General features: G+C 36.7%; 1 protein-coding gene and 1 long non-coding RNA gene across 3 annotated transcripts; one reads left to right on the top strand and one right to left on the bottom strand.

Moving 5' to 3' along the window:
- Positions 1-508: 508 nt before the first annotated feature.
- LOC106382221 lies at positions 509-1,910 on the bottom strand. 2 transcript variants are annotated; one of them, XM_048761892.1, is made up of 2 exons: positions 1,653-1,910; positions 509-1,544 (listed from the first exon to the last, which is right to left on the bottom strand). In XM_048761892.1, exon 2 carries the CDS (start codon positions 1,503-1,505, stop codon positions 624-626), a length of 882 nt encoding a protein of 293 aa, XP_048617849.1. In that variant the 5' UTR covers positions 1,506-1,544; positions 1,653-1,910; the 3' UTR covers positions 509-623. The 2 variants fall into 2 exon arrangements, with proteins under 2 accessions (XP_048617849.1, XP_048617850.1); XM_048761893.1 differs by having other exon boundaries at positions 509-1,554; positions 1,653-1,904.
- Positions 1,911-9,747: 7,837 nt separating this feature from the next.
- Positions 9,748-14,342, top strand: LOC106352160. The gene is made up of 3 exons (XR_007325771.1): positions 9,748-10,514; positions 10,870-10,971; positions 12,585-14,342. It is a non-coding gene; the product is annotated as an uncharacterized LOC106352160 (long non-coding RNA).
- Positions 14,343-19,721: the final 5,379 nt, after the last annotated feature.

Raw genomic sequence — 19,721 nt, forward strand, 5'->3', positions numbered from 1 at the left:
TGGCAATTCATGGCTTACATCATAACTGATTATATGGTCCAATATTTTTTCAAGAACGAAAAATGAAAAAAGAAAAGTTTAAACAAGTCTTACTATCATATTCAAGTAATTCATGTTTTAAAATAGCTAAAGCTAAAGCTAACACTAAAGCTTTTTGTTGTGCAATGTTCAAAGAACTTAGGATTTCTGAGTTTGTTTGAACTCTGAACTTGGAGTCTCTCTCTCTCTCTCTCTCCATGTGAAAGCTAAGAAACATCTGGCTTACTCATTCACAATTTAGGAATCTTCATACAATTCTCTATGAGGCAATCTGTTATAAGAAAGAAGGTAAGCAGAAGTCCTAAGCATAATTATTAACAAGCTACAAATCAAAGAGCAGGCGAAATAAGCTAACAAAGAAACAGCAAATGATCAACGTGAAGAAACTCTGCAAGGTACACAGATAGTCAGTCAGATATGGCATTCTTCAAGACTGATCTGGTTCCAGCATTGTGTAATGAATATTATATTTGCAGAAATCAACTCATTAATCATATGCTATTAAAATAACAAATGTCGATAAGGAATCAACAAACGCTTTTAAGGTTTTTTGTTAGTACCCAGTAAAAAAAAACTCTCTTTCTCTACTCGTTCTTCCAAGCATACAGAATCAACGAAAAAACAAAACTTTGAGACTTGGAGTTCGTTGTAGTTGCCATAATATCCTGTGAGAAAGACAAGCTCTTCTCCGAAGAAGATTGACAAGTCCTGAACATAAACACTGCGTTCCCCACCGAAGGCATCCCAAAGAGCCAACTATGAACATCCCATAAAACTTCCACAGCCATTCTATTCACAACTATCGTATCGTTGCCACGAAACTTCCACTTAAGCCGCTTCACCTGCAACAGCGTCTTCCCATCCACACGAACAACGAGACAAGGATCAGTCACACTCGTGTCACACTCAATCACAACATCATGGATTTTCCCATCAGCGCAAAGCTGAGCTTTTGTAGCAAACGATCTCTTACCAAAGACATGCTCTTTCTTGGCGATGAACACCGCGCCTAGAGACGACGAAGGTGAAGCGTTTGTCTTCTTGAAAGCTTCTTTTCTCATATCGCCAAGAAGCAGAACCATCTCTTTGTCCACAACAACACTCACATAGAACCCTCCCAACGCTTCAGGCCCTGATCCGAACTTCGCTGACGATAGATCCCAAAAAACATCGATCTTACAAGAATACGCCTCTAGGCTTTTGGACCCTTTGCGTTTGGTGAACAGCCAGGGCTTAATCTCGACTTTACAGAGACTCTGGTTGTTACAAGAGTCATCAACGCCAACGGTAACACTCTGGCCCATCAGACTCTTGGCCCATGTCACAGTGATCAAGCAGCTCCTTCCTCGGATACGGCACTGGTAGACGCAAGCGACGAGATTCTGAGCGTTTTTGCCGGAGTTTGAAGACGACGAGTCCGCGACTTGGACGCCGTTTTCACCGAAGCAAGAAGGAAAATCCTTCATCTCTCTCTGAGGAATTTCAACGAACACTTGGTGGCCAAACTGCGTAAAGCTAAAGACTTTTAACACAGACGAATCTGACTAAAGACAATGACGGGAGCTTTACGTTGAGAAGATGAAACCCAGATGAAAAAATTAAATCTTTTTTACCTGGAGAGAGCTATGAATCAGTTTAAAGGAGAAACTGCAGAAGAATCCTCATGATGGGTTATAAGTTTAAGAGTCTGGTCGATTTGGATCCGGTGTCTCCGAGGAAAGAGATTTGATAAAGCCGGAGAGTGAGGAAGGAGAGAGAGAGAGAGAGATGGAAGGTAGCAAATCGCCGAAGGAAAGGGAGGAGACGTGTGTGTTACTCTCGATAAAAACTCAAATTTGGAGACAGATAGAGACAAAACAAAAAGGAGACTCCTTTCACTCTCAGGATTATTTTACCATGTTTAAAACTAGGAACCTAACTGTGTTTAAACAAGAAAAAAAACTAACTAGACTTGACTCGGCATACATTGAAAAATTGAATACTAAAATTGAACTTTTATTTTTGTGTGAATTATTTTGTTAAGCAATTTGGGTTCACGTATCTTTCAAAGCTCATGGATTGTCTTTTGACGAAGAGAACTCCTCCTTTAATTGTAACTTTGAAAGTTTTAGCTTCTGTTTTGCCAAACATTTTGTTTTCAAGATCTGTTCTCTTTGAATATATTTAGTGAATGTATGGAATATGGATGTTCAAGTTCGAGATCCTTGTGTTGAAAAAAAAAAATTTCGAGATCCAACATCAAATTAATGTTTGAAATTATAAAGTCAAAGTTATAGACAAATGTGTAGTGTTTGCAGTTTGCAATGTTTTCTGACATGTTCAGATATAATTCACGAACTTACCATATATATAAGTTAAAGCAACATGAAGATTTACATACTTATAAAGTAAGAGAATAAAAACATGTTAATTACTTTTAACAAATTACATTTTCATTAGCCAAAAACCACAATGGTCGATTTGTATATGCAAAAATATTTTAAACGGTATGTATATATTATAAAAAAAAAACCTCGAAACAGAATGCTTAGTTTTCTTCGACCATCTCTTCCATGGATGTTTTTTCTTCCTTGCAAAATTACTTCTGTGAAAACATGAAAGTTTGAATAGTTATCCCAAGACGATCAAGTCTTTGAACTTCGTAGGTTAGTTTTCCCATGATAATTTCACCCCTTAAAATCCAACTATATATTTAATAATTTGAAGATTGAAACGGGTCCATCGAATATTCAAAAATGCACGACTTCTGTAAACATAAGTATCCGACGCCTTAAATTTCTATATAAGAAAAAAGGTTTAGTGGGTTCTAATTTGGCGATATTGCATTTTTAAGACTTACGCATCATTTTTTTTTTTAAATAAGGACAACATTATCATCTTCCAGTGTTTTGATCTTCTGTGCTACGTACATAGTAAATGGTGTCCATAGGAAAACATTATTAGTAGCCAGGTTGGATGGAAACGGAAACGGAAACGGAAACGTTTAAAAATGTAAAAACATGATTTTTGTTTTTTTTTTTGTTTTGGAAACGTCGTAGAAAAGTCTATAAATATATATGTAAATATATATTAATATTTGCATTTATTTTTACTATATTTAGTATATCTTAGAATACAAATAAACAAATAGTCACTATATTTAATCATATGAAAATAAAATAAGTCACTATTAAATATCAAAATCATATTAAAAATCAAAATAATAAAATCCAGTATTTAAATATTTTAACTTCCTCCTTAGCGTGATTTTTTACACGATTTTAAGTTTAACTAAATGGGAATAACATTAAGTAAGTTTCTTAACTTATCAAAATAACAAACTAATCCTTATATTTATTAATTGTTTATAAAATTTGTTCTAAAATAAAACAAAGAATTTTTTAAGCATTTCCAAAACAGAACTACGAGTTTCTAAAATAGAAACGCAGGTTTTCATTAAGAACCGGATTTCCAATGTGTTTCTGTGAGTTTCCAAGAGTTTTCGATTTGGAAATGTTTCCAAAACGTGAAAAGGGCATTTAACCAAGTTTTCATGTAACATAGATTAGTAGTACTTCCTCCGTTTTAAAAAGATAGATGTTTTAGAAAAAAAAATATTTCACAAATATAGATATTTTGTGTGTTTCTATGAAAAAATTGTACATTTCAAAAAATTAATTGATTTTATTAAATTATTACTCTATCCGTTTCTGAATAAGTGTCACTTTGACATTTTTCACACAGACTAAGAAAGTAGTGGAAATATATGTAAATTGTTATCAATTACATCTTTCTGACCAATAGTATTTGAGATAAATAAAATTATTTATAAAATCAATGCAGTTTAAAATTAATTTTCAGCTGAAAATTAAGTATAATTTGCATTGAAAAGGTAAAGTGATATTTTTTGTGTAACAAGAAAAAAAATTAGAATACCACTTATTATAAAACTAATGGAGTATTAGTTAAAATATATTAAAAATTAAAAATTGCAGAAAATGATATATTTATTATAGTAATTTAATGTATTTTTTTAATATGCGTAAAAATAGTATAAAGTATATATTTGTGAGAAGGTGGGAGTATTATCTATGGATCATTACGGTCCAGAATGTTGTGCTTTTGTTCGACCAAATATTATGCGTCGGCCACAAGAGTTATCATTACACGAAAATAAGGAAAATCTCGAAGCAGTTGCTATATTTAATACTTTTGGAAAATTATAAAACGGAATAAATACTCTCTCTATTTCTGAAAGTAAGATTTTATAAAATGTTCACGTTTACTAAAAAATTAATAAATATTTATAATTTAATTTTTCTTTTATTTTATTATATAATTTCCAATAACTTTTCACTAATGAAATTTAATCAATTCAAATATTTTTATTTAATGTTTTTTAAAAATATAAAAAACTATTTTAGACATATAGAAAATTTATTTTCGTTGAACAAGTTAAAAAATCTAAGACATGTTACTTTTGAGAGAACCGAGGAAGTACCATTTAAAATCTCAGAAATTGCCAGCTTCATCATCATCATTACAACCATTATCTCTCTCTAAATCTAGTCTCTTTTCCCCCCTCTAGCCGTTTTTGTTAATATTCTAATAAAAAGCAATGGTGTTTGGTTGGATCCGGACTCCGGAGATTGTATGGTGAATAGTTTAATACTGTATTTTCGATTTTAAATGTTGTGTTTTAATTACAAAAGCTCCAAAACTATATTGTTTGTCTGAATTGCCATGTCTATGTCGATAGATCCAAAATCCATTAATTTTGAAAATGAACAAAAATATATATCTAAAAGGAGAAATACATAATTTTGGTGGTTATTATTAATTTTTCTCTCCGAAAAAAATATTTATTAAAATGTCTAAGAAAGTAATAAGTTTTTTTTTCATCAAACGGCTCTAAGAAAGTACTAATAAGTTAAGAATACTTTTTGCGGAAAAATAATTTAGTTTGCATACGTATGGAAGAAAATGGTATTCACGTGTACTTGTCCATGAGTAGTTGTCATGCGTTACAACCCAAATTTGGGCCCATCATTTTTGGACTTTAGGGGCCCTTTTCTTGAATACTGTTGTTCTTTATTCCTTTTACATGTATGATGTAGGTGCACATGAATAACAGTAAAATAAAAGTGTCTATCATTTAAAATTTGAAAATATTTGTAGGTGACTGAAACAATAAAGCATTTATACCAATTATGAAAGACTGAATTATATGTAGCCAGGCGTAAACTGTAGTATTTTCTGAACATAATAACTTTGTAATTTAAAAATATTGTTTTCATAGGAAATGGTATATGCTACTAACATATCTTCAATAAAATAATCTACCAACAAAAATCCGTAGCTACATTTTTTACTTTTTTTTTTGATCAAAGCTACATCTTTTACTAGTCTATAATAATTTAATACTAATGATTAGTGATTACTAATGAACGTAGTTTCAATGGTGCATAAGATGTAGGCACATGATTTCATGATGGTTTCCGTGAAAACCTAGACAACCCAATCTTGACATATGCCACGTCAAATTTACATCTGTGATAAACTTGTAGGCTTGTATGTGCGTAATTTCGCAGTCAATAATGCTTTTGAACCGATCGACCGACATTAACGTGAACTTGAAGGTCCCAGTTTTGTAGTAAAAGTAGTACTATATTGTTATAGGGATCTGATTTTCTTGTGATTTCATTTGCTTTATTGATTTATATATTTAGCCATCCACCTCTCACCCCACCCACTTTGCGTGTAAACGCCGTTTCTTTGGGATAACAGAAGGCATGTTTATTTTGTTCATTAGTTTTTCTTCCCTAATTTATTGCTAGTTTGAATATGAAAGAGCCGTTAATATATCTGAGAAGTCAAAGCATTGTTCAGAACAAGATAAAAAGTCTCGGACAATGTCATATATGCTATTGACCAATACTTCAGAGCTTCAAAAATACTATTTCAGGAAAGCTATGCGGGTTGAGACCACTGCCGCACATTGATCCTTTATTACCAACATTCTCTTATCATTTATGTTTCAGATTGACAAATCGACCTGATTTGATATTATAGGCCTGGGCATTTTACCCTGGACCCGAAAATCCGAACCGAAACCAACCAAAAAACACGCGATCCGGAACCGAACCAAAATACAAGTATTTTTTGGGTCTAAATTTCTTTTACCCGAAAGAACCGGAACCGAAAGGAACCGACCCGAATAGACACAGATCCGAAAAGACCCGACCCGAATAGACCCGACCCAATAAGAACCGATTTGTACTCGACTTAAAAACATGTATATCTAAAACTATGATTTTTTGTATTCTATTTTATATATATTATTTTATGATTCAGTTGAAATATCTTTTGTTAACAACATTTGTTATTATTTTGTAACATTTTTTAAGTAATACTCCATCCGTTTCATATTAAGTGTCGTTTTAGAGAATTTTTTCCGTTACAAAATAAGTATTGTTTTCGATTTTCAATGCAAAATTTATTAATTTTATGCAAAATTTATTTTTTCTATTGGTTGAAATATGGTTAGGTGTATAGGTAATAGTGTTTTTTATAAGAAATATACAAAATTAATTGTTTTCTTAATCAGCGTGCCGAAGCCTAAAACGACACTTGTAATGAAACAGAGGGAGTATGAAGCTTTAAAATGTAAAATTTAGAGTTTAAAAATGTTTTATTATAATTATTAATATTTTCATTTAAGTTATTTTGTAAAATTTTAGATATATATGACAAATAACGACTAAATTTGATGGAGTTGGGTATGTCATGTCTTTTTCAGATCTTAAATACCCGAACCCGAAAATTTTCTGAATAAATTTATACTAATATGCTATCTACCAGATCCAAACGTGCATGATGCATGTTGACCAAAACATCCATTGATGAGCAATGATCTTATTGCTTATTCAATACAAAAAGTTATAGCTTTCAAGTTTATTGTGGTATTTCTATATGATGTAGTGTCTACACACATGTTTACAAATAGATGAATCGGTAAAAATATATGTAGTTGATGTTTTACCCACGAAAGGGTCACTGCTTCTTAATGGTAACATACCGTTCTTTCTTGTTGTAGTCTTCCGTGGTTACCACGACATGTCAAGAGTACAATGCAGATTCAGAATCCCCCCCCCCCCAGGAAAAAAGGTAGTCAAAAGAGATTTTTCTTTGTGTCGACAGTAGTTCATTGTATTATCCCCTAAAATACGTAGTGATTGAATAATCAAATGATCATTGGAAGTCACTGGAATTAGCATAAATCATCCCTGTCTCACCGCTAATTGTTCAATGTTTGTCAGTAAATACAATTCCACAAGAGCTATTTCCTCCAAATCCAGAATTAAGGATAAGTTTTTTTTTCCTGATTACAACAATGTTTTTCCATTTAATTAATGAAAGGTTTTGTCAATCTTTTGCTTGGTGTGATATAGTTTGGTGTTGAGAAAACCGTTCGTGTGAAGGACCACACGCATGCATCTATCCTCAATGTCGGCAAACAACATATGTCACAAAATGTTTCTCTCTTTAATTGATTTGAATGGTGTGGTTCTTCTTCATAGTCAGCGTTTTTTTGGATCAGTAGGGACAAAGGACGAGGTTTATTTTTTAAGTGTAATGTGGTCAATGGAAAGTATGGTAAGCCATAAGTGTTTGAAAATTTACTTCGCTTTTGAATGAAGGGTAGTTGTGAATGCTATTAATAGACCAAAGGCTTGGCCTTCCTACAAGTTCGAAGTGGTGACGATCAGACTTTTTTGGCAATTTTTTTTGGAGTGGCAGGTAGTTTTTGAATTGTTTGCTGCCAATAGGGTGCCTGCCTTATTGCTCAAAGTGTGGTGGTGGATAATAGATTCCAATCTTGTGAAGACTGTTTTTATTCCTATGTTTTGGGTTGTAAGTAGTCCTGGGAAGTGGGTTGGATCCGCCCCGCCCCCCCCCCCCTCCCCCCGCCGCGGGTCAATCTCATTTTTTCACTTAAAAGTTATACCCGCGAAACCCGCATGACCGGCTTTAGATAACCGCACCCGCCCCGCATCAATCAAGCGGGTCTAGCGGGTTATCCGCCAAAAAATGTCAAAAGTCAAAAACACCAAAAAGCTCGTTCTCGATCCGTAGGAGTGACAGGGAGTTAAGACTTTGAGAGGAATGAGTTTGTGGTTTCTGATTCGCACAGAGAAACTCCATGGTTTCCGATTTGCAGAGAGTGATTAGATCGTGATTAGATCACTTTAGCCTTTAAAAGAGATGAGTTTAGTTGTTAGTTTACGGCGTGAAAAGAAAAGAAGTGCTGTAGGGTTAAAAAATTAGGTTTCTATATGGACTCTATGTAAAATGACAAACACTTTTTGTTATAGTCACTAAAACAACACACTTTCAAGAGGAGTCAACAAAAAACAACACACAGTCTAACATATATAACTTTAAAACAGCACACACTTTACGTCTCTATCATCCCTAAACGACATAGCATCACTTTATGCGGGTTAGCGGGCCCCGCTTCGATAAAAACCACAGCCCGCATCCGCTCCGCTATATCAAACCACCGATCCGCCTGACCCGCGGGTTTGAGAATTTATAATTTTGGTGATCCGCACCCGCCCCGCTGCGGGCCTAATGGGCCTATCCCCTGCTTTAACTCACATTCCCAGGCATAGTTGTAAGTGTGGTGGTCTATGTTGTACTCTTGTATGTACTGTTCCTTGGTTATATTGAATGAAATATTCAGATGGAAACAAAATTCTTTAGTTTACTGTTGGAGATGCCCAATATATGAATCTTTCAGGGGTGTTCAATCCGGATATCGGTTCGGTTTAGGTTCAGTTTTTTTCGGTTTTTGGTATTTCGGTTAGTAAAATATAACTACCATTCTAAATCCATATTTACTTCAGTTCGGTTCGGTTTATATACCGTCGGTTTTCGGTTTATTCGGTTTTATACCAAAAAACATAATTATTTAGTTTGAGATCATATAAAATAAATTTTAGAGTCATATTGTCAATACATTCATTTATTAAAAATATATTACATGTTCAAATAAATGAACAAAAACGTAAAAATGCTTCTACCATCAAATAAAATCATCAAATCTATAATTAAAATCAGAGCCTGAAATTTTGAAAATAAAAATATGAAACAAAACAGAAACATGAAAGAAAAGTTTTTCCACTATTCCATATTTAGTGTTCATTAAAGTCATGCTTTTTCGATTGAACACGAAACTCTGTTTGTTTATAGATAAGAAAAAAATTGTGAAAATTTTCCATTAATTATTTTCCATCAAATTTATCATCTTCATATTAATTTAGTGAATACTAAAATAAAGCAAAAAGATAAAAAAAAAAGACTTAGAAAATAAGATGTCTGAATTACGATGTATTCAAATGTTTTACAAATTATATAAGGTTTTTTATTACTATAACATTATGGTAATAGTTATTAACACAAATTTAACTTATATAACAAATAGATTTTCATGTATTGTTATAAAATAGATACATATTTACATGTTTCTACTTTTAATCGGTTTTGTTCGGTTTATTCGGTTTAATCGGTTATATACCAAACCATATCCAAATCCTACGGTTTTTATAAAATTATATCCATTCGGTTTATATGGTATATACCAAAACCAAACCATATTGTCTATTTCTGTTCGGTTCGGTTCGGTACGGTTCGGTTTTACCATATTGAACAGCCCTAATCTTTTATCACAAATATATTGAAGGTGCTGCTGGTTACTTAACTCCAATATAGGAACTTAGCTCATTATAACAAATGCAACGGTTTTAGGCCCATATATTTTATCATTAATATCCGAGGCCCCATTATATAAAATAAGTTGGTTCATTAGAAGTCGATGTGCATCTTATATTTATGTGAAAGAAAGAAGACTCACATTTGAGAAGGGATCCACATTTTTTTTCAAAGAACTTAGACCACCTCCATCGATGAGGTCTTAAGTAGAGTTTCAAGCAAAAATGAAAAAAAATAAATGAAAAATGGGGAAAAAAGAAAGAACCGGGTCTTTAATTGGGTTATTTGGAACTGATAAGACACCCTAACATGACATTATCCCATTCGATCACTTCTTTAATGTCTCTCTCTCCTTCGTCTCGCGAAATCAATTTGGCTTCCTCCTCCATTCTCGATCAATCTGTCGCTGCTCTCGAATTTCATCATCTCATCTCATCGTTCTATTCTGAGATCTCATCTCATCTCATCTCATCGTCCTCGGTTAGGCAAGGCTTCCTCCTTCATTCTCTTTGCTCTCGAATCTCATCTCATCTCATCGTTCTCTTCTGAGATCTCATCTCATCGTTCTCGGTTAGTCAAGGATCTCATCTCATCTCAGAAGAGAAGAAGGCTTGAAGAGAAAGCAAGGATCGACGGAAGGATGAAACTCAGACAACATGCAAGGCTTGCGGTAATGAAGGGGGAAGAAGATGAAGAAGAAGAAGAAGAAGCAAGATCAGACTGTAAGTACGAACATCTGTTGTCTTTTAGAGTTGTATTAGACTATTGTTTGACTGTTGAAAAGATCAAGACTTTTGCATAGAAACAGAGGGTTAGTTGGTTATAACAAGTGATGATGATGAATTTGAGGGAACAAAATATCTATTAGTCTGGAAACGATATGCTTAAGCTATGTGTGAATGATTTCGTCAGTTTTCTATAAGGTAGCGATGGTGGGAATGATTGTTTTAGGAAAATCGATAAGCTTAAATTTTAAGTGTTCGTTTGTATTCTTTGGGTTTTTGATTTCGTTTATCTCTTCACAACCATGGTTTAGTTCCTTTTTTTATCTAAATTTCTTTGTTGCTTGTGTAACAGGTTCGTGTGAGTTTGCTTTTGATTCATTACGGAATCAACACAAACGTCAGAAATAGATTCACCATCATCAAAGCATCTGTATTTTATTTCAGAAAGCAACAGGTTAGTATACTTTTCCTTTAATAGAAGGTAGATATCGAGTAGGTTGGGAAAGGTTGGGAATTAAATGCACATTACTATTATGGTTTGTGGTAGCTGCGGTGAGGTGATTTGCATTTAGTAATAAAGCTTGTTTTAGTTTTAGGTGAAGAAAGCTTGATTGGCATTAACTTCTAAAAACAATATTTAGTTTTCATACGTGTCTGAGTTTGTTTCTCAAACCCTTTGGAGTTAAATTGACTTTATTATCGTGTCCGAGTTTGTTTCTTGATTGTCTGAATAACATTGATTGCCATTAACACATAACACCTACTAAACTCTCTTTAACTTTCCTTTTAAAACCGACCAAAATCTCACCTTCTCGATTCATATCTTCTTCTCCTTTGATAGTTCATTTCATATCTCCTTCACTATGGATCCATTTAGTAAAGAGTGTAGCTTTCAAAACCTCTTAAACAGTCAGCAACCAAATACCTCCTTCTCCATTCTAAATCGTGAACCTAGTATAGAAGTCACCTCCTCGGATGCAAAATGGGCTGAAGATGATACTGAAGATGAACACACCGTGTGTGACCGTAAACAAAGACGGAAATGGTCTCCAACTGAAGATATTGCGCTCATCAGTGCTTGGCTTAACACCTCCAAAGATCCGGTGGTGGGGAATGAGCAGAAAGCAATCGCGTTTTGGAAACGGATTGCAGGCTATTTTGCATCCTTTCCAAAGGTTGCTGGTTTGCAAAAGAGAGGGGAAACACAATGTAAACAAAGGTGGAGGAAGCTTAACGAGGTGTTTGTAAGTTTGTTGGGTGTTTTGATGCAGCTAGGAAACAAAAATCTAGTGGGTAGAGTGAGGATGATGTATTAAAAATGGCTTATGAAATATTCTTCAATGACTTCAAGGTCAAGTTTACCCTCGAGCATGATTGGTTAGAACTTCACCATGATCAGAAATGGTGTGGTGCTTCAAAGACTAAAGACAAGGTAAGCTCAAAAAGAAGAAAATTGAATGATCAGTCCGCACAGTCAGCGTCTTTTGTGCCAGGGTGCGATGGTGAGGATGAAGCATCGGCTCGGCCCATTGGTGTCAAAGCAGCAAAGGGAAAAGGTAAAAGCAAGGCAAAGACTTCGGACGAGGCAGTGGAGTTTCAGGGCATCTGGGAGATAAAGCAAAGGGATTTTGAGTTAAAGGAGAAGCTTAACAAGCAAAAGTTGCTTGATAGCCTCATTGCCAAGACAGAGCCTCTAGATGAACTAGAAATCTCTTTGAAAAACAAACTAATAACTGACATGTTGCTAAGTTAGAATGGGAAGTTAGTTTGGTTTCTCTTGTGTGCTTAATCTGGAGTCTGTAGTTTGTTGTTGTTGTGCTTAATATCGAGTCTCTTTGTTGCTGGTCTGTATGCTGGTTTCTCTTTGTTGTTGTTGTTGTCGGGTCTGTAGTATGTTGTTGTTGTCTTGGTTACTGCTTAATGTTTGGTGTATCTCGTCCCTGTTGTTTGGTAATAAAGCTTAATGTTGTGTTGTTGTTTTCTTCCTTGTTGTGTAGTAATAAAGTATCTCGTCTTGTTGTATTTCGTGTTGTCTTATGTATCTTTCCTCTCTTTGTTTTATTGCAGGTATATCACATGGTACTTGCAGACAAAGACAGTTACCATGTGACAGAACAAGACAATATGTTTGATGTAATAAAGTTGTTGAGTTTTGTATCTCGTGAAGTCCTAATTTGTGTGAAATGTTTCACGTTGTTTTTTAGTTGTACCAAACGATATACAACCTGTCTAAACTTGTCTATATAAACTTGTGAGAAAGAAATCAAATGCAAAACAAAACAACAACTTTGAGCATCTTCACATCTTTTTCAAAAGCAATTGTTTTTTCTCCTTAACCGAGCAAAACAAATCATCTCTAAGCAATTGTTTCTTCTCCTTCACGTTTCTTATCCTTCTCATTTCTTCTTCTTCACATTTCTTCTTCTTCTCATTTCTTCTCCTTCTCATTTCAAATGGCATCTTCTTCTTCTAATAATTTCGAAGACTTGGATGAAAGATTTGATCAAATTTTCGATCAACAATTCGAAAATCTTCTAATTCGTCATATTGAGCATCAAGAAGCATCAAGGTCAAAAAAGAAACGAGCCTACATTGAAAGACAACGAGAAGAATGACACATGCAGTTATGGAACGATTATTTTGGTGAAGATGCAACATATCCTTCTCACATGTTTCGACGACATTTTCGAATGAACAAGCCCTTGTTCATGCGTATTGTTGATCGACTATCCGCTGAAATCCCATACTTTCAACAAAGAAGAGATGCTACTGGAAGGTTCAGCCACTCCCCGTTACAAAAGGCAACGGCAGCAATTCGTATGATGGCATATGGTTGCCCAGCTGATGCGGTCGACGAATACCTCCGACTTGGCGAGACCACCGCGCTTTTATGCTTGGAACATTTTTTCAAGGAATCATAAATTTATTTGGAGATGAGTATCTAAGAAGACCCACGCTAGAAGATCTTCAACGTCTACTCGATATTGGAGAGATATGCGGGTTTTCCGGGATGATAGGAATCATTGATTGTATGCATTGGGAGTGGAAGAATTGTCCGACCGCATGGAAATGTCAATACACACGTGGATCAGGAAAGCCAACAATTGTTTTAGAAGCTGTAGCTTCACAAGATCTCTAGATATGGCACACGTTTTTTGGACCTCCAGGTACATTAAACGATATCAATGTTCTTGATCGATCACCGGTTTTTTATGATATATTACAAGGTCAATCTCCAAAAGTTAATTACATTGTCAACGGACACGAGTACAATTTGGCTTACTATCTCACAGATGATATTTATCCAAAATGAGCTACTTTTGTCCAATCTATTTCCCTTCCGCAAGGTCCGAAAGCATCTTTATTCGCTACACAACAAGAAGTTGTACGTAAAGATGTCGAGCGTGTTTTTGGGGTCTTGCAAGCTCGATTTGCCATAGTAAAAAATCCAGCTCTTTTGTGGGATAAAACAATAATTGGAAAGATAATGATAGCATGTATCATTCTACATAATATGATTGTAGAAGACGAACGAGATGGGTACACTCAGTATGATTTATCTGTTTTCTCGCAACCGGAATCAAACCGAAGTTCACAAGTGGATAGCACGTTTTTTACAGATATGCCTTCAAATATCGGCAATATGATGAGCATTCGGAATCGAGTTCGTGATAGAAGAATACATCAACAATTGATAGATGATTTGGTTGAGAATATATGGCAAAAATTTGGAACAAATCAAGATTTCACTAATCGTTTTTTTCTCGTTTACTATTTGTATTTGTATTTGTAATATGTTTTAATGCCATTTTTATTAAAAAAATTATGTATGCTTTTATTTTAACCACAAGAAAGACCAAATAAATATGAATTTAATTATTTGACCGAAGTTGTTTAATTTATCGTTAGCTGTAAAGTCTAAAGTGTCTTTTTCATCTCGGTGCTTTATCATAATCGTATCAACTTTTATCATTTACGACAAAGTTTAGCATTGGAAAGAATGAAATTATATAAACAATTTACAGAAATATTTCGTAGTAGTTGAACAGCGTGTTAATCGACGTGATTCACACTATCTCATTCATTAAAAGGTAATCGTAATTATATCTAAACAAAAACTTTCTAAGATGTTATTTTAATGTCTTCGAGGGGATAATGGATTGGACGGTACTTGCATGTTATGTTTTAAACTTCTTATAAAAAAATTAGCTGGATGTGGTTTACAAATTTCAGTTTGCTATAAAACATTTCAAAAATAAATACATCTTTTAGATAAAGACTTTTATCATGTGAACATTAATATTGTTCTTTGATGACATTCCACGATTGTTAATGTTGATGTTAGTCAACTGCGAAAAAAGTTAGTCAAGTGTGATACAACCATGACTATAGTTTGGAAGTCTAGCAATCAAACTTACAACTATTTCATATATTGATTTGGATAACTAAACAAGATAACATATACCAAATTCTTTTTTTGTCAAAAATAAATTTAAACCATTCTAAATTTGTGCTGACATCTTAACTCAGAAATATTGATGTTTTGTATCGTTCTAAATTTACCGGATATTTTTGAAAAACATGTTTATCAAACTTTTAACTGTCGTTTGCCTTCAAAAACTCTAGGTTCATCTTAAATTCTGTTTTTCTTTGAAAAATACTCAATACTACATGCGTTCCTCTCTCTATTACATATTAAGCTAATGACTCATCTATCCCAATTTAAAACGGAAATGTTTTCATCTTCTTTTCATTTTCGGCTTTGAAAACAGAATCATAGTTTTAGAAAACTATACAACAGCTAGAAAGAAGCATCATGTTATCTTCCAGCCAAGAGCCACTGGGAAACCTCATGAACTTGGTCCAAGATCAATAACTGCCATCGGCCGCCTCAAACATAATGTCATTTATCTCCATCGCCAACTATAATATCAGAGAATCCCTTGATACTTGTACAATCATTCAAACATTTAGGCTTATATTCAATAAATATTTAGTGGAGTATCTTGTTTTGTTTTATTAATGTTACTGAAAGTCCATTAATTACACTGACGTTATATGTTTTTGTTGAAACGTCATACTATCATTTTTATTAAAATTAAACCACGGGTATAAATGATGACCATGAACGACAAAGAATAATAAGAATAATGAATTTCCTAACATTCCTAAAAAAAATCACAAGGAAGAAATTTTCTTTCTCGTTGCCTACCATTCTTTTTTTTTGTAGAGAAATAAAGAACAAAGTTATTCCTTGTTAAGTAACTAGTTAGATATCGGTGAGAAAAACAACAATAGAAGAGTAGCTAGAAGTCTCTCCCAACACTTTCTTCTAGATAAGTCATTGCCCGGATCTTAGCAGTAAGAGAACCTTTTACCTTGCGGTCCTTTTCCTGAAATGGAATAGATCCACTGGTAAATCCTACCCTTTCAAAAAACATTCCCCAAACTGTCTTTAACCACTGGTCCCTACATTGCCTTGCGGCTTTACCCACCGGGTTCTTCCCCCGACCCGGGCCGGAGGGACCGTCGCCGTCGCCCCTCCCTGCCAGAATAAACGCCGGAGTAGCCATGCCATCCATTCCTGCTCCCCTACCGTCTTTCTCCATGGATTCAGTCTTGGGAGCTTGGACCGATGGTCTATCCATCGCTCCTCTTGCATCTTGAGATATACTTTCGAATCTACCTGTGATTACGGGTTCAGCTGATAGTTTTTCTCTTCCTGGAGAATTTGGCTAAGCTGTTTCAAATCTATTCAACTAAGGGCAACATAACTGGAACCAAGCTTATCAAGCCAACATCATACTCTGTTTTTGGAAAGTTTTTTCCTGGAGTTTGGAAGCTGAAAGTGGAATCTACTCTCACGATGCATCGTCGTCTCTCCTCTACTGAAAAAGGGAAGGCTGTAGCTCTCGAACACCAGCCTGCCCCTCGAGTTGGACGTGTTCGGGTTTCCGAACCGACAATTATTACTGATAATCATCGACATGTTCTTACTCTGATTGGAAGGGTGACTAACCCATCAGTCCAAAAAGTCTGGTCCCTTATACCTTTCTTTACTGATCACTGGAAAGCTGATATCCCACCTATTGGCTCAGATCTCGGATTGGGAATGTTCCAGTATAAATTCGAGCTTGAATCCGACCTACTTACGGTACTAGAGAAAGGCCCGTACCATTATGCCCGGTGGATGGTGATACTGCAGAGATGGGAGCCCACTATCTCCCCTAGTTTTCCATCTATGATCCCCTTTTGGATCAAGATTCAGGGGATACCGATTCACCTATGGTCTGAAGAAGTTGCCATCAAGATAGGGGAAGATTTAGGCACCTACGAAAGCGCAGAGATCACGGCACAGTCGTTTCGTATGAGAGTTCACATCAACGGTAGACTTCCTATCATCAAAACCTCAATCATTGAGTACCCTAACGGAGATGAGATCACTGCTACTCTCGTCTATGAGAAATTGAAAAAACACTGCCTATATTGTGGAAAATTGGATCATGAGCAGCGCGACTGCCTTGAAGCCAAGCACCAGAAAAAAGCCTTACTTGCAGCTCATGAGGGATCTCAAAGGAGTGTTGCTCATGGTAATAATGAGTATGACCGAGCTCAACATAACTATAACTACTCTGGCGGCCCAGCCAGACACTCTCCTCGTAGAGAGAAGCGATACCGACCCTACGCTAGAAGTGAGTCAAATGGCAGGTCAATCTACCCTAACCCAAAAGACTCCCCTAAGCGACACCACCAGAGGGATAACTATCCACATAGAGATGGCCACTCGAGTGAGAAATTTGATAGAATGCAGTATCTGAGGAAGGAGAGAGAAGATCCTCACCACTGGAATAACTCATCTCGCAGCTTGCGGGAAACCTTTAGTGGGGCTTCCCACACAGATACTTCTCATCCTTTAAATGAAAGAGCAAGATCCCCAGTGCATGACAAAACTGCACATGACATAGTGGCCTTTACCAGGAGACCTTATAAAGACCATCTTGCTGCACCTTCTAGGGAGGATCCCCAAGGGGAAAACCATGATCAATTCCCTCTAGAGGATTTGGCTGCGGCTAGAGGTGAGATTAGAGAGGTCATGCTCCAATATACTAGTTGTGCCGATCCAACAGAAAGCGCGGCACGCAGGGAAAGAGTACGAAAGGCAGAAGCCAAAGGAACAATTGATGAATCAGCTGCTAAACTTGTTCGGGCGTCTCTCGCACGTAAAGAAACTACTAACTCCCCAATCTCACCCAGCTCCCCAATGGAAGAAATGATGGAGCACATTCCAATCATTGATAGATTGGGGCCTTTAAATAAGGTTCCGCGCGATCCAGTACCTAGAGCTCCGACCATGGCCAGACTTGGCCCCCTGCTAGATGAAGTCACCACAGATGAAATCGATCTCGCAGCGTTCACTGCACAAGCACCGAAAAGGAAGCCAGGAAGACCACCCGGAAGAAGGAAGGTGGCTTCGAGCCCTATGCAAGGCGCCAGCTAGAAAAGGAGACAGGTCCAACAGGCTAAGCCCCCTTTGACCCGCAAAAAGCCCCCCGTCGAGCAAGGAAGGGGTAGTAAATCCACGAAGGGACACATGAAGAGCAAGGAGTCTCCCAGTACCGAGAATACACGGGATATAGAAGGCACAGCATCGGAGAACCTGCCTATTTGTAACATGATACCACCGGCGGCACGTCGTAGGGTGGATTTTCGGGCCCACCCCAAACCCGGTCCTTAGCAATAACTAGTTGGAACTGTCAGGGGTTGGGGAATCCCCGGACAGTTCGTAGACTGGGAGAGATATCAAAAAAATATGATCCCGATATCATCTTTCTTATGGAAACGAAAAACCCCAATGATTTCGTACTCAAGAAGCTGGATCATCTTCACTATGAGTGCAATCATCTTGTCCTGCCAACAGTGCATGGAGCGGGGGGTCTTGCTTTGCTTTGTAAACATGAGCTTAAGCTGCAGATTCTAGATTCTAACCCCAATGTAATAGACACCGTCATTGAATATGAAGGCAAGAAGTTTTACTCTTCTTTTGTTTACGGAAACAATGATAAGAAACTGAGACTCAACTTATGGGATTATCTTCTTGGCCTTTCTCTTGCACGAGATGAGGCCTGGTTCGTTACGGGAGACCTAAATGACATCCTAAGTAATGATGAAAAAGCTGGCAGCACAATTAGGCCTGAAGGGTCTTTTTCGGATCTCATAACCTTCTTCTCGGAGGGGGACCTATTTGACCTGCAACACACAGGTGATCCGCTGTCCTGGCGAGGTAAAAGAGGAGACGAGGTGGTCCGGTGCAGACTAGACAGAGCAGCTTCAAATACCCGTTGGGCGGAGTCTTTTCCCTCAGCAAGAAGCCTTTACTTAGAGTTTGAGGGTTCAGACCATAAACCTCTGGTCTCTTTATTTAATAGAGGAGATAAACGAAGAAGAGGAATGTTCCGATATGATCGGCGGTTGTGCAAGAATGAAAAGGCTAGGAAGGTCGTCACTGATGCCTGGCAGGACGTCCCGGTAGCATCGGTCACGGAGAAGCTGGCCTCGGCCAGAAGTGCTATCTCGCTCTGAAACCAAACCCAACAAAGAAACAGCATGAAGACAATCCAACATAAGAAAAAGGAACTCAATGCTGCACTGTCTAGCCCAACGGAAGACTCTGCCCTGATCCAAGAAATCTCAACGCAGTTGAATGTAGCATATGCCGCAGAAGAAGAGTTTTGGAGACAGCGAAGTAGGCTACTTTGGCTCAAGCTTGGCGATCGAAACACCGGATTTTTCCATGCGGCTTCTCAAGCTAGGAAAAGGAGAAACGCTTTCTCTGTAATTGAGAAAGAAGACGGACAAATGGTGTACAAAGAGGATGAGATTGCCCATGTCATTGGAGAATACTTTGATAAGCTCCTTACCTCGAGCCCGGGAGAGAGAGTTGCAGCAGTTAACAGAGGTTTACATCGCATTATCACAGATGAAGATAATGAGATGTTGACAGCCGAACCGTCTGCTGAAGAGATCCGGGAAGCTGCCTTCTCCATCCATGCGGATAAGGCCCCGGGACCTGATGGGTTTTCGGCTAGCTTCTTCCAGACGCACTGGGAGAGTATCGGGACAGACATTGTCGTGGAGATTCAGGATTTTTTGAACGGTGCGCCACTCCCGGCTGGCGTAAATGATACTAATATCCGTCTCATCCCC

This window comes from Brassica napus, chromosome C7, assembly GCF_020379485.1.
Source record: "Brassica napus cultivar Da-Ae chromosome C7, Da-Ae, whole genome shotgun sequence".
Lineage (NCBI taxonomy): Eukaryota > Viridiplantae > Streptophyta > Magnoliopsida > Brassicales > Brassicaceae > Brassica > Brassica napus.